We start from the raw sequence: 15433 nt of genomic DNA, 5'->3' as shown, positions 1-15433 counted from the left end.
CTCCAACCCGGGAGGAAAGACGTACTGCGGCACAGTAGAGGAAGTAGAAATGTATGTTCGGATCGATTGGAAATCACCCAAAGGATTAAAAAGGATACAAATAAATAGTTAAACAGTAACGCGTTTCTCTATTTTCCAGACGGAAATTTATCTTTCTGAACAGTTGAAACTATCCAGTCTTATTCTGAATGGAAAAGGGCTTCCATTCAAAAAGTTTAAGGAAATTGTGCCCTCTTCTCTTTTTCATCATTTCAAGCGGACAAGATTTCTGATTTCTTTTCTGATTTTGAAATCAGAATCCAGAATCAGAAGCACTCACACATTCAAACCTTTAAACGTCAAATTTGTCAAACTTCATTTTATTGTTGCGATTGATTTGCAAAATATAAAATTTAATTAAATAAACCCTTGAAAATTTCTACAAAGTGAATATTAATTATTAATTATAATCTTTGAACAACAACATCTTGAAGGTGCTACCACCAAGTGTTTATGGCTAGAGTTACAGCACTGTTTAGTCTAGTTATTTTTAATTTGAAAAACTTTTTCCGTCACACTTTTTCCGTACACTTGAGTTCAGAGGCCAGTACACTACGTACTGCCCCACCTCTCCACATGATTAGATTCACCTAATTGTAGGCTTTTTAGCTTATCAACATTGCAAATGCATAGACTTGGCATTTTTGCTAGCTCCTTCAAGTATAATTATTGTTATTCTGCTCTTTCAGGTTTTTTTTTTGGTGTTGTTTTCTTCGACTTTTTGAAAAGTTTTCATCCGTCGAATGCGGTTGCGAGCGCTGTTTCCCTCCGTTTCTTCCGACGCTTCCGTCAATTATAGTTCTACCATTAATCCATTCTTTCCATATAAAATGTTGTTATTTAAGCAGTATATTTGTTTGTTTTATCTTTTGTCTGAGCTTTATAATGTTCGGAGACATGTTTCTTCAGCTCCACACTTAACCTAAAAGAGGCATCACACTCCTCACATTTGTAGACATTCTCGCCTAAGTGCGATTGAAGGTGTTTCATCAAATCGTTTGATTGCGTAAACTTCCTTTCGCAGTATTTACATTTGAATGGTTTTTCCCCAGTATGTGTTCGCATATGGCGTTTCATATGATCTGAGGAATTGAACCTAAAAAATACATTTTAAAACCAATTAAGAAGCTTTATAATTATAATGACCCATGGTATTGTTACCTCATTTCACAATGATCACATTTAAAAGGCTTTTCTCCAGTGTGTATTCTTTGGTGCTTCTTAAGGGAGAAATTTTTAGTAAATCTTGACCCACAAGTACAACATTCATAAGGTTTCTGATTGCTGTGAGTTGCTTTGTGCGAGAAAAGACCACCTTTTGAAGCAAATTTACTTGGACACTCAGGACATTGGTAGCTTTTGATACCACTATGACGCAATTGATGTTGTCTTAAATTACTCGCATTATTGAATGCTCTTCCACATTCTGCACATAAAAAAGGCTGCTCACCAGTATGTGTCCGTAAGTGATTTTTTAACAAACTCGCTTGTTGAAAGGCTATAAAACAATTTTCCAATAAGGTATAAAAGTCAAAGCATATGCAATTACCCGCTTAAAATACACTCATTCATACATAATAAATACTTTAAAAACTGAAATTCAAGTTGTTGAAAAACAAATTAAAATCAATTATTTACAGGTATTTCTTTTCTTAGCACCACCAAATAAAAGTTATCCGACGAAATATGACTTATTCCCCTCCATTGTCAGTTTCAGAAAAGGGACTAAGTAGGTCCGTTTACGTACTCCACGTCCCAAAAACAAACAAATATTAAATTCCAAAAATTATTTCGACATGAGTCGAAAATAAATAAAGTCGCGGTGTTTCCGCGCAAAATGTGAATTATTTAATTATTAAAGAATTTTAAATTAATAAAAAATAGAAACGTGATCAAAAAGTGATTCTTTTAGAAAAAAAAAATAGAAATTGTCCGGAATTTTTATTTCTTGGGTTCATTTATTTTTTCTAGTTCGTGTAGTTTTTTTGAGGGTTTCATCCCACTCTAAAATTTGACACTTTTCACATTTTAGCTAGGAGGTACCCAAACGGCCTTAAGGCCCAACTATGTGTATAATAGGCGTGAGCTCGCATAGGCCTTATGTAATGGCATGAGTAAGTTGTCGAACATACAAAACTTATGGGGTAGCCATAATGCGCATATGTGCGATTCGTTAACTTTCGTTAAGCATAATATACCATGCACTCTGAACCTCACTATATAAGACCAAACGATGTAAATCATCTCAAAATTCCATAACTTCTTTGTTTCTCAATATTTTTTTTTTTAATTTGGCACAAATATACACTGCGGTTTACATGAATAAACCCACACATTTTCGAAAAGATAAAAGCATTTGGTGCTGTGGTCATCCTAGCAGATTTTCGGTTTTGGATTTTCAAAGAGTAACTTATAACAAAAAATATTGTAAAAACAAAAAACCAAAAACACAAACCGTTTGGCTACTAGTTGCGTTTTTTTCGCATTTCCTGACAAAACACTGTGTTTTGTTTGCGTCACTAGAATAAAGGCAGGCTCTAAAATCTTTTAAGAATGATGAAAAAGCGTGGAAAAAATTAACTTTAGTATAGAAAAGTGAAATTTTGTAATAATTTGTGTATTTTCATAAAATCTGGGCGAAGAGCTACCATTAGGTACCACAGAAAATGCAAAAATAGAAGCTTACATTAAAAATGCACTTCAACTATGCACAATTGCGAATGGTTTTGTTAAATACGCTAAGTGATTTAATGTAAAAGTAAAACATGGGAAACCTGAACAAACCCTTCAAGCAAGAAAACGGAGTCCAGAAAAGACAGTCCGACCTCCGACCGAGAAAAGCGGGGTTGCACTCACACACTTGCAACTTTTTGTGTATGAACACGAAGTCCAAGAGAATCGTGGTGAAAACTGAGAAAAGGAAAAAAAAGTAGACAGACATAGCCAACAAGAGCAAAAGCGTCATTTTGTTATTTTTTGTTGAAGTGTTTATTCGCGTCGTGTCTCGTGTCGTTGTTAATAAAATATAAGTATAATTATAAACAATTATATCAAACTATTAACAATATGGAAACAAAGTGTTTGGATTAAAGTGATGTGTTTCTGTAATGATGAAGAAAAAGGCAGAAGGTAAAACATGCGATTGGGCATCTAAAGAAACACCAACAACAGCAGCAACAACAAATAAAATAAAATGAACAAAATGTATTGTATTTTATATTGTATATAGTGTGAAAATTTCGTTTGCCAAAATTAAATAAAAAAAAACAGTTTCAGTGAAAAAAAAAATCTAGTTCTTTTTTTGGTAGCAAATGCGAAATGTCATCCCTTTTTTATTCCTCTTTCTGGTAGGTTTTCGCTGCTCCGACTCAGGTCCGCCTTCGGCTCCGTTTTCTCGGAATGGAGATTTTCACCACACCAATACATATGCAATCGACTTCGCGGTGATTATAATTTCCATACTAATTTGAGCCGCCTTCGGACCAGTTTCTGATCCGAAGTCGGACTCAGCTCCGCCTCAGGCGGAGCGGATTCGGACCGAGGTCGGACCTGTTTGCTTGAAGGGAAGAGCCAAGAGAAAATTAATTCAAAAACAAGCTACTCGCTCCATAAACTTTGGTGCCAAAATCAAACGAAAAGTGGTGTTAGCTTGATGTTAGTGAAATGCAGAATAAGAACACTATTATGGTAAAACAAGGTTAAATAAAAATTCATAATTTACGGTTGCATTTGAAGAAAATAAAAATGGCATAATCAGTGGTTTTTGGGTGGAAAACAAACCAACTAAAATGTTCCAGAAACGATATTAGTTATATTTCTTTGATTTCAAAAGGAAGTACATTTTTTGCATCACCAACAAAGGTTGATAAATAGGGTGATAGGAAAAAGTACTTTTTTATAATATGTAACAATTAACCTTTACTTACATGGATCGAAAATAATCGCAAACTTTGACAAACACTATGTTTAATACTATGAGTAAACAAACGTCATGAGGATTCCATAACGGAAATGCCCGAATTCACAACGCAATAGAAATAAGACTATAACCAATTTGATCCACGGTTTTTCATAATTTTTACTCGATTTGATAGCCTGTCTTTATTCTATTGACGCACTGTGTTTTGTGAAGAGTTGGGAAAACGCAACTAGTAGCCACACGGTTCCTGTTTTGGCTTTTTGTTTTTGCAATATTGTTTGTTATGAATTGCTCTTTGAAATACCAAAACCTAGAATCTGGTAAGTTACCTTACCAATCCTCCAATCGCTTTTATTTTATTACCGTTATATAATGAACAAAAAAGTTTTTTTTTATAACGGTTTTATTTCAAGAACGGAAGCAAATAGAATTTTCCTGATTGCGGATTCGAGTTCAGCAACCCAAAAGCCTCTAGAAAAGTATATTTTGGTTCTTGTGACAAAAATTCTGTGACAAGTGCAAAAAAAGTCCAATTTTGTTGACCAGTGTAATTATAGAAATCCTTAGTTCTATCAATCGAATCGACAAGATTAAGGTCTTCTGGCTTGCACTCACTCAAATTTGGTTATACATACTCGCAGAATTTATTGTACGCTTTCGACTAAAAGAAAAACTTTTTTTTTAAATACATGAAAGAAGATTTAAAAAAAAAGACTTGTGGCCACCGAGGACTGCCGCGGTTAAGCTATTGCACTGCAATTTTTGTCAACTTATGCAATTATAATTATAATACACAAAACCAATGATCATGTTTTGTATCTTCCTATCAATTCATGTACCTACAACAACAAGGTCACATTTGAAAACATGCATACACACAATCTCTTCTCACAAACTTCTCCAGACCAAAAAATAAGAAAACACAAGAATACTTTTTCTCTACAATCGTAACGCAACGCCTTAGGCTCATTTCACACTTCGCCGAAAACCGGATAAACGGCCCGGATACACAGTTGCTAGGATACACGTTCTTATGGGCGCCTTTTCACACGTACAAACCGAAACCGAAACCGTTTAGGCCAGTCATTATATACATTTGGAAATGACCGAGAAAGCTAAATTTTGGATATGTTGTAGAGGATGCTTAAAAAAGCTTAACTTGAAGTTTTCGAGCAAGATTTCCTATGAGCTTTTTCCGCCATTTTGAAAAAAAGGATAAAATTGGTTTTTTGACAATAACTCGGCTATCTGACGAGATGCGAAAATTTTACAAGGAGCTTTTTTGTAGCTTTTAACGAGTTCTTTAGTTTAGTCCGCACCCACCGCCAAGCAAGCCGCCCCCCGTTCGGTTGTAAAAAAAACAATCATTCATGTTTTTTTTTAATGTTTATATTATTATATCAGTAAAACATACATACAAATGTATGTACTTATTTAATAAATAATGAGAAGAAGATGGTAATGGTTTTTTTTAAACCCCAATTTTGTAAATACAGTATACCGGCTTTTTGTGTTGATTGTGCATTTTGTAATTTGCTTCAATCTCTATATTATTAAGTTCATCAAAATTGCAATTAGATCAGTGCCAATAATTTTTAAAAATAAAAAAAATTATCAGCAGCATATGGGTGGTTGGAAAATTAAGGATAAATGGTATATGAAAGGGGAAAAATAAATTGCCCACAAACTAACTGGTGGAAAAGGGTGGATGGGCGAAAAAGTGGGGTTGGTGTCAAAAATCGTGGTTTTTTACGATTTGTGTCAAAAGTAGACCTCCTATCGAAAATAGTTAAATGCAAAAGTTGTGGATAATAAAAGTGTCATAACTTTTACTCAAACCATTTTTTTATATAATCTCAAAAATATTGAAAAAATGAAAAAAATACGATATTTTTATTTTTTATTTTTATCTTTTACCAAAATGGTTTGATTTTAACAAATCTTTTATATCTATGTTTTTTGAGCAAAAAGTTAATGTTTGGATTTTTGACGAATTTAATTTGAAAAAATAGCTTATTTTTCAATCCAAAAAGTTTTTGATTTTTGAAAAGCTTGGAATGCAGTTACTTAGATTAAAACCTTTTATTTAAGATTGTATGGAAGAACTATACTTTTGATTTAGAAAATATTGAGAAAAATTGAAAAAAAAAAACAAAAAAACAATTTTTAAGATCGATTTTTCCGTAAATGACAGTTATATTGGCGAGAAATAATTTTCCACAGAAACCAAATTATACTTTTCTAATGGCCTTTGACCTTCTTAATTTCAATCTAGCATTAAAATAGCTCTAACGTGCAAAGTTTTTGAGATATTGAATTTTGAACGTTCAAAACACTATTTTTGTGATGTATTGGCATGGTAATATCTCAACGTGATGTGATAGAATTTTTCTGACTAAAGATTCGAGCTCAGCATACAAAAAATCATTAGAAAAATATACTTTGATTTCTAAAAAAAAAAAACTTTTTGACTAGTGAAATCGAACAAGGCATTCACCCACCCCCTTTCCCCCAATTAGTTTGTGGGCAATTAATTTTTCGGCTTTCATACACCATTTATCCTAAATTTTCCCACCACAAATATGCTGCTAATAATTTTTTTTATTTTCGAAAATTATTGGCACTGATCTAATTGCAATTTTGATGAACTAAATAATATAGAGATTGAAGCAAATTACAAAATGCACAATCAACACAAAAAGCCGGTATACTGTATTTACAAAATTGGGGGTTACAAAAAAACCATTACCATCTTCTTCTCATTATTTATTTAATAAGTACATACATTTGTGAAGTTAGTATGAAAATAAGATAAATTAAATGAAAAGAAAAACACAATTAATTAATTTATATTATTTTATTTAAAATTATAAATAATTTTCACAACTTTAATTTTTATTTAGTTTTAAGGCGACGCGTTTCGGAGTGTCTCACTCCATCATCGGGCTCGTGACGTTTGATGTTGTTGGGGAGTTGGGGCCAAGTTGTGTCTCTTGTTGTGTTGTTGTAATGTTTGGTATTTGTTATTATGTCTGTCTTCTTCCCTCTTTGTGTATTTGAATTGCCGTGTTAAAAAGTATATTGTTTTTGATGGTTAGTTTGTCATTCAATATGTTGTCCCGTTCTAATTGGTATGCTTTGAAGATCTCAAACTCTTCGGTTGCATCGAGTGCCTTCCCTTTTTTATTAATTATGTGTAATGGTGTTAAATTTGTATCGAAGTTTGTATAATTATGGTTGTTGTCTATTAAATGTTGTGCGTCTGTGGATTTAGTATTCGGCTTTGGTTTATGTTCTTGGAATCTTTCATAGAATGTTCGTCCAGTTTGTCCGATGTAGAATTTTTCGCAATCGTTACAGCATAATTTGTAGACTCCGGAACATATTTTAGTATCTGTTGATGATTTTGTTTTTAAAATGTTTTTTATGTTGTTATTTGTTTTGAAAGAAATGTTAATGTTGTGTTTTTTAAATTCGTATTGTATGGTGTGTGGTAGAATGTTAGTGTATGTTATTGATGTGTATTTATTTTCTGTTGGTGTAACATTTTTGGTGTTGTTGTTTTTCTTTTTAAGCTTTTTTGTATGTTATTTGTCTATTATTGTTGGGTTATATCCATTTACGTATGCGATGTGTTTTATGATGTTGAGTTCGTTTTGGTAGTCATTTTGGTCCATTGGTATGTTGATAAGTCTTTCGATGAAAGCGTTGAAAGCAGCCATTTTTTGCGAGTGTGGGTGGTGAGAATCTTTATGTATTGTAATGTCTGTTGTTGTTGGTTTTCTGTATATTTTGTATTTGAATTTATTGTTGTTGTTTGTTATGTTTAGGTCTAAAAAGTTTATATTATTATTGTTTTCTATTTCAGCTGTTACTTTTATTTTTGTGTTTATGTTATTGATGTATTTTGTTAATATGTCTAGTTGTCTGTGTGTTCCATCAAAGATGACAAAAGTGTCGTCAACATATCTGGAGTATGATATTATTTTTTGTTGTTGGGGGTTGATTGTTGATAATAGAAATTTATTTTCAAAATAATTGAGGTATATGTCAGCCATTAGTCCACTCAAAGGTGATCCCATTGCCAATCCATCATTTTGTTTGTAAAATTTGTTGTTGAATGTGAAGTAGTTTTGTTTCATTATTGTTTTTAATATTAAGATTAGTTCGTTTATTTGTTGTTTATTGATTTTTGAGGTTGTAGTAAGGTTTTCTTTTAGTATGTTAATGGTTTCGTTTATAGGTATGTTTGTATACATGTTTGTGATATCAAATGATATCATTTTGTAACTTGGTAAAAGGTTTATGTTATTTAGTTTTTCTATTAATGCTGTGTTGTTTTTTATGCTGTGATCGTTGTTTAATTTTATATTGTTTTTGATTATGTTTTGTAGTTTTTTAGCAACTTTGTAGCTTGGTGCTGTGGTGTAGTTGATGAGTGGTCGAATGGGTGTTCCTTGTTTATGGATTTTTGGGAGGCCGGTAAACTGAGGTGCTGTTGGATGTGGCTGTTTGAGTGTGTTTTTTGTTGATATTAGGAAAAAGATTACATTTGTATGTATGCGTTACTGATATAATAATATAAACATTAAAAAAAACATGAATGATTGTTTTTTTTTACAACCAAACAGGCGCACAGTGGTGCCATTCTTCGTTTTTGCCGACAAAATTCATTTGCACGGCCATTTCTGGACGAAAAGTCATGAAATTTGGTACACTGAATGATTATAGTATGGAGAATACGAAAAGGCTGCCAACTTTTTTTTATTCAAAATGGCGGCTCCAAAATGGCGGAAAGAATGAGCGTTAAAATAGAATTTTCATTTTCAAAACAGTATATAAGCTAGAAATTAGGCTAAATTCATTTCAAAAAGTTGTTAGATTTAAGATTTAGTACTCATAGATTAATATTCATTACAAAAAAATCAAAAAATTTGAAAACAAAGTCCAGAAAATGCCAATTTAGTAAAACACATTTTAAGACCTCTAATTACGCTATTTCATGAATTTTTTTTTAATTTATCGCAATTTTGAGATCTCTTCTATTTATGTTTCATAAGAAAATTGAAAATATTGGGGTTATATGGTTGCCAACTATGTTTTTAAGTAAATATAAGAAAACATGATATAATGAAAAGTTCCAATGTTCAATAAAACTGAGAATTTAATTTTTCCGTAAACCAAAATATACTTTTCTAATAGATTTTAGCGTTTTAAATTCAAATCCGGAGTAAAAAAAAATCTATGACCTCACGTTTTTGAGATATAAGCAGATCAAAATTAATTTACATATATCTTCGAAACTTGACGTCATAGATTTTTTTCGACTCCGGATTTGAATTTAAAACGCTAAAATCTATTAGAAAAGTATATTTTGGTTTACGGAAAAATTAAATTCTCAGTTTTATTGAACATTGAAACTTTTCATTATATCATGTTTTCTTATATTTACTTAAAAACATAGTTGGCAACCATATAACCCCAATATTTTCAATTTTCTTATGAAACATAAATAGAAGAGATCTCAAAATTGCGATAAATTAAAAAAAAATCCATGAAATAGCGTAATTAGAGGTCTTAAAATGTGTTTTACTAAATTGGCATTTTCTGGACTTTGTTTTCAAATTTTTTGATTTTTTTGTAATGAATATTAATCCATGAGTCCTAAATCTTAAATCTAACAACTTTTTGAAATGAATTTAGCCCAATTTCTAGCTTATATACTGTTTTGAAAATGAAAATTCTATTTTAACGCTCATTCTTTCCGCCATTTTGGAGCCGCCATTTTGAATAAAAAAAAGTTGGCAGCCTTTTCGTATTCTCCATACTATAATCATTCAGTGTACCAAATTTCATGACTTTTCGTCCAGAAATGGCCGTGCAAATGAATTTTGTCGGCAAAAACGAAGAATGGCACCACTGTGAGGCGGCTTGCTTGGCGGTGGGTGCGGACTAAACGACTTTGCGGCCGGCTGGAAGTCGTAATTATTGTCCAAAGAAAAATATAAAAATACGACATTGTAGGTCTGAATGTGGTCTACAAATTTTTTTTTTAAATAATTTTTTCGATATTCATCACCCAAAACCAATTTTATCCTTTTTTTTCAAAATGGCGGAAAAAGCTCATAGGATATCTTGGTCGAAAACTTCAAGTTAAGCTTTTTTAAGCATCCTCTACAACATATCCAAAATTTAGCTTTCTCGGTCATTTTGCATTTCTAAGCCGTTTTTCCGACATAATGACTGGCCTAGTTCGGCTGCCGGAATGAAACCAACTGCGCTTACTACAACCACAGACAGGAGAAATATATATTTCTCTTCAACTTAGCTGCCGTTCTGGTTTTCTTCTCATGTGCTGTAGTCAAGAAAGGGGTTGTTTTGTTTTTTTTATATTTTGATGTCAGTTCGTATTGTGAGGTAAGATAGGGGTTGTTTTTTTTTTATTTTCTGTTTAGGTATATCAAGATCAAGTCGAAGTGAAACCTACAAGAAAAATTCTTATTTCATCCCTTGTTCTGCAGCTGCAGCCGACCGGCTGCCGGGTGTGTGTGAAAGCATACTCATTTTTTGACAAAACCGTGTATCCGGGCCGGATAGTCGGTCTCGGTTATGTGTGAAATGGGCCTTACTCGTTCACAAATCACAACAAGTTGAACAAGAAACAGAAGAATGGGAAGAGAAAACAAAACAAAAGAAAATAATAAAATACAAATAATTTATTTTGCTTTTGATTTATTCTGCAGACACAGCATTTATTGTCTTCTTCCTAACTCCTTTCTTTGTTGTCTAACACAATTTATATAACCCTCTCTGTCTGAACCAAAAACCATTCACAGAAACGGCGCTTGCTTGCTCTCGTTTGTTTCGATACATGGAAGCTTCGTACAATTGTACATTCGTACCATGTACACACATACCATACACGTTTAGTGAACCATCAATGTGTGCGGCGTAATAATTTTTCGTTACTATATTTTTTGGTTTAATCCCCATCCCCATGCAATAGCTTAAAAACCTTAATTACTTCAAAAATTTAACAAAACGAGTTGGTTAATAAATTTTACGAACATTTCTGACAGTATTCACAAACATGTGACTTAGTACCGATGTGCATACTCTGATGATCAACCTTTTTACTTCCTTCATGCAGTTGTTTATGTCTAGTGAGGCTATTCAAACTTTTAAATAGTTTTAAGCATATTTTGCACTGAAATTTTGTTGTGCCATCAATGTCATTTTGATTATTTAGCTTATGGGAGGCTATCAATTCTTTTTTCGTGGATTGTTTATTGAAAATCTCACATTCACGCGGCCGATGAATTCGAAATTCGTTGTTGAACATTTTTTCACAACGACGATTTGGTCTTAAAATGCTAGTTTGAGTTATTTGTTAAAATACATAATACAGTAAATAAGTGTACCTGGCAGTTTTGTGGATATCTGTATCTGGAATTCCCGTTTCGTTGTCTAGATTTTCTTCGGTTTTTTTCGTATGCACACTTGCAATTCTTGGTTCTTCGGATTCTGAGGGATTCGGAACAGGTTTCTCTTTTTGTATAACTACATTTTCCACGAAATTAGTTTCTATTAAATCCTCCACATCAACTGAACTAAAAAAAAGATTAACCTTTTTTTAACTAAAATAATAATGATACAAAATGTTTGTATAAAAACTGTAGAAACAAAAATATGATTTAGGCCCATTTGCGCATACGGATCACAAATTTGATTCTAGGTTGAAGATAGTTGAGCCATCAAAACTCCATATTTTTTCACCGTTGTAAAACCATCAAAACACCATATTTTTTCACCGTTATAATTCAACATGGTTTATTTATACATAAATTAACAAAAAAAATCTCTTTTAAATAAAACATAAATAAATATTCAAAGAAAACAACTTAAATAAAAAGAAAAAACTTAGATCCATGTTAATTTTCTAAAAAGTAACATATTAGTTAATCTCAAGAAAAACAATAATTACTAATTAGGTTTACTAAGAGAAAATAAACAGAAACTCTTAATATTATACATTACGTGTCGAATATAACAAATAGTACCTACTTAATACTAGTTATTACATTAGGAACATCTTTTCTATATTTTTTAATCAATTTGAATCAGTATTCCAGTATTCCAGTCTTCCAGTTGCTTATCATCTAATAAATTAAGTGCAGAAAGCACTGAATTGCATGCTTTAAGGGGATTTGTCTATTTTTAATGAGAGCCAATTTAGCAAAAACTCTTTCGGCGCAAGCACTACTATGGGGCAATGTTAAAATTTGTATTACAAAGTCAAATACCTACATTTTTAGATAAAAACTCTTCAAACAGTTTTTTTTTTTTAAATTGCCCACTTCAAACCAAAACTTTTCAATGTCAACAAAAAAATGATCAGGGGGTCGATTCCCGATCTGTGAAGTGATAAAAAATTTATCATTTCTATTTTGAAGTTTTTTTTATAAATTATTTCATGGAAAAAATAAAACCTTGAAATACTATTTGAATTAAATAAGTTTTAAGGCCGAAAGGCATTGGCGGAAAATTTTAAACAAGCTATTGTTAAGAGTTTAGCATATTACTACTTAACAATTTGTTAAATATTTAGTAATTTACTGGCTGACCGAAGTTTTTAATCCTTTTTTATCGTTTTACTAACTATACTCTGTCCAACCAAAATTGTCAGTAAAGGTAAGATAGGACCAAAGATCATATAACTAGTATATATATATATACTAGTTATATGATCTTTGATAGGACGTTTGCATCATATTTAACGCATAAGTCTATCACAACAAAAAGCTCACGCAGCGATGCCGCACTCTGCATAAAAATGTTTCAAGTTTGATCGAAAAAGTACCAGCGTTACCACTTTGTTGGTAGAATTTCACAAAAAACAAATTTTTAAAAGAAAGAAAAATAGAGTCTTTTTGAGATTTAATTGTTTTCACAATTGAATATTTTAAGAAAAGTTTTAGTTGTGTGGAGTGGCAGTTGAAGTGTTGGATTTGAAAAAAAAATTTGGATTCATGTGAGAAACTTGTCCCACAAAATTATTTTGCTCTCTTTCAAAATGACATTGCGCCCTCAGTGATTTTTTCTTGGTGGGACAGATTTCGTACACAATTACGAAACTAGATTTCATATTCTATTTGCAGGGAAAAATCCGAGATTTTTACACATAAATCTCAAAAGCAAATAGAAAACCACATTTGAAATTTTCTTCAAGATAAAAAAAAATTGTGGCGATATCTTTATTCGTTTAGAATATATGATTTTTGCACTCAAAAATATGAATGACGAAATTCTTCTGAATTTAAATTTAATTCGATCCTTGGAATATCCTTAAACTTATTGAATATCGACTTATCTATTGTTTAACTTACACCGTTGATTTTCCAGCATTATCATTAGACGTTGGTGAATTCGTTTTATGAGAATGATCGATTTCGCCTTCTAGAGAGATTGAATAGGCAAGCAAGATGTTGGAGTTCTTTTCAGAGTTATTTTGAAATATCGATCTTTTCTCATTTCCAGTAGACATTTCATCAATGCTTTTCTCTTCAATTGAAATATTCGCACTGTCCAAACGTAGATCTGTCACGTTTATTATATCTAAAACGTCAATATGTTTTTTTGGTAAAGTTTCCAATGTAAAACTGTTAATAATGCTTTTGCTTCTCCCTGGCACGGTCACACTTTGAACGCATGGGTCGTCAACAATCACATTCGGTTCGAAATTTTTACCCCGTTTCCACGGCGGTATATCTCCAACTGAAACATCAAAGTTAGCATGCGGGTCATTTGAAAGTTTACTAGTTTTAATGTACGATTCTAAAACAATTGTTTTATCTGTTTGACTAGTTGTAAGGGGTTCGATATGGAAAATGTTCATATCTGTCTTGATTTCATTCGGAATAATCAAGCTTGACCCTTTTAAACTATCTTTATGAACTGCTGGTTGAGGCTCAGAAGGAAAAATCTGTATGCCGCTGCTGACATCATCCGAAATGATAATACTTGGCCCCGAATTGTGAGTGGGATCGTTCTCTGCTGGCATCAACAAGAGCTTGAAACCATTTATGTCATCACTTGGAAGTATCTCACTTTGCATTATTGACCCAGATATATTTTTTTCGGAATGAACAACATTCTCGATAACTGTATTAAATTGTCGATTGTGAAGAATGTGGATATTACTTTGGTCTTGTACTTTGTTCGTATTATTTGAAAGTGGTGCTTCTGCAGAATTGATTTGAGGGAGCACAGCACTACGCATACATAGATCCGAGAGTATGCACATTTTTTGAAAATTATATGCTTTTGTCATAGAGTCTAGACATTGGAAACACATTCCTTTTGGCAAATCATCGTCAGGATGGATTTTGAGTGTAGATACGGCAATCAGCAATTCGCAGGTTCTTATGCGTTCATTTAATATAATAACCTCTGAATCGAATATCTGGTGAAGAGGTTCTGTCTTTGTTTTTATGCAAGTACGACATATTTTATTAAAATTAGATACAAAAATATCTTTTGATTTGGAAAATAGTTCCATTCCGGTCAGAAGAGGGACTAGGACTTTGAAGAAGTACCTACTTTTAATTGAAATTATACTGATTATGATGATCAATAAACATAATTAAACAATTGACATATTGACAAACAATAAGAATCACAGTACCATTGACAAATTATACCAAGACTGGAAACTTTCGTACGTTTCACCTCCAAAACACCATCAACAAACTATTCCAATTTTTTGTTTATGGGCTGGGAACTGGGAACTGACCCTTCAAGCAAGAAAACGGAGCTCAGAAGAGACTATCCGATCTCAAAACGCGAAAAACGAGGTTGCACTCAGTGTTGCCGCGGGCTCTTTTAAAAGTGTAACAGAATTTTTCAAAACGTGTAACAAATGGGAAAAAAGAGTAACAAACTAAAAAAAGTGATCAGTGATCACTTAAATCTTATCTTATTTGAAAGCTTATTTTTACGAAGTCTAGCAGGCTGGTGCAGCGAAGAAGAAGTAGGGATTTCTTCAAATAAACTGGTAGGTATAGTTTTCACTTTTCAAAAAGCATAACGAAATTTTTAGTTTAACCCTAATATGCAGCTGAAACAAAATTTTCACAGCGAAATCTTGAACAAAAATTTCAATTATGCTTTCCGATTTTGAGGACACAGAGATGTAGAAACGAATTTCAGATTATGTGGAGAGATTTAAAGGCCCCAACCCATAGAATCCGTTGCGTCCGTTGCGTCAATCCATCCGTTGAAGTTGAAGGATGGGACAGAAAGGGGTGAAGGCCCCAACCCATAGAATCCGTTGCGTCCGTTCCGTCAATCCATCCGTTGAAGTTGAAGTTTGGGACAGAAAGGGGTGACCCATAGAATACGTCGTACGACGGATTGCTTTTTGACAGCTCACTTCAAATTCCAAGGTGTGTTCGATATTTTATCGCTGAATGTGCA

General features: G+C 32.5%; 1 protein-coding gene across 1 annotated transcript; it reads right to left on the bottom strand.

Moving 5' to 3' along the window:
- Positions 1-338: 338 nt before the first annotated feature.
- LOC129919317 (zinc finger protein 23-like) lies at positions 339-14683 on the bottom strand. Its single transcript, XM_056000173.1, has 5 exons — positions 13345-14683; positions 11380-11568; positions 11027-11322; positions 1201-1537; positions 339-1135 (listed from the first exon to the last, which is right to left on the bottom strand). The coding sequence occupies exons 1-5, from the start codon at positions 14514-14516 to the stop codon at positions 880-882; spliced, it is 2250 nt and encodes a 749-aa protein (XP_055856148.1). The 5' UTR covers positions 14517-14683; the 3' UTR covers positions 339-879.
- Between the last annotated feature and the right edge of the window lie 750 nt (positions 14684-15433).

Source organism: Episyrphus balteatus, chromosome 4, assembly GCF_945859705.1.
Source record: "Episyrphus balteatus chromosome 4, idEpiBalt1.1, whole genome shotgun sequence".
Classification (NCBI taxonomy): domain Eukaryota; kingdom Metazoa; phylum Arthropoda; class Insecta; order Diptera; family Syrphidae; genus Episyrphus; species Episyrphus balteatus.
This window is presented reverse-complemented; position numbering and strand designations above follow the sequence as displayed.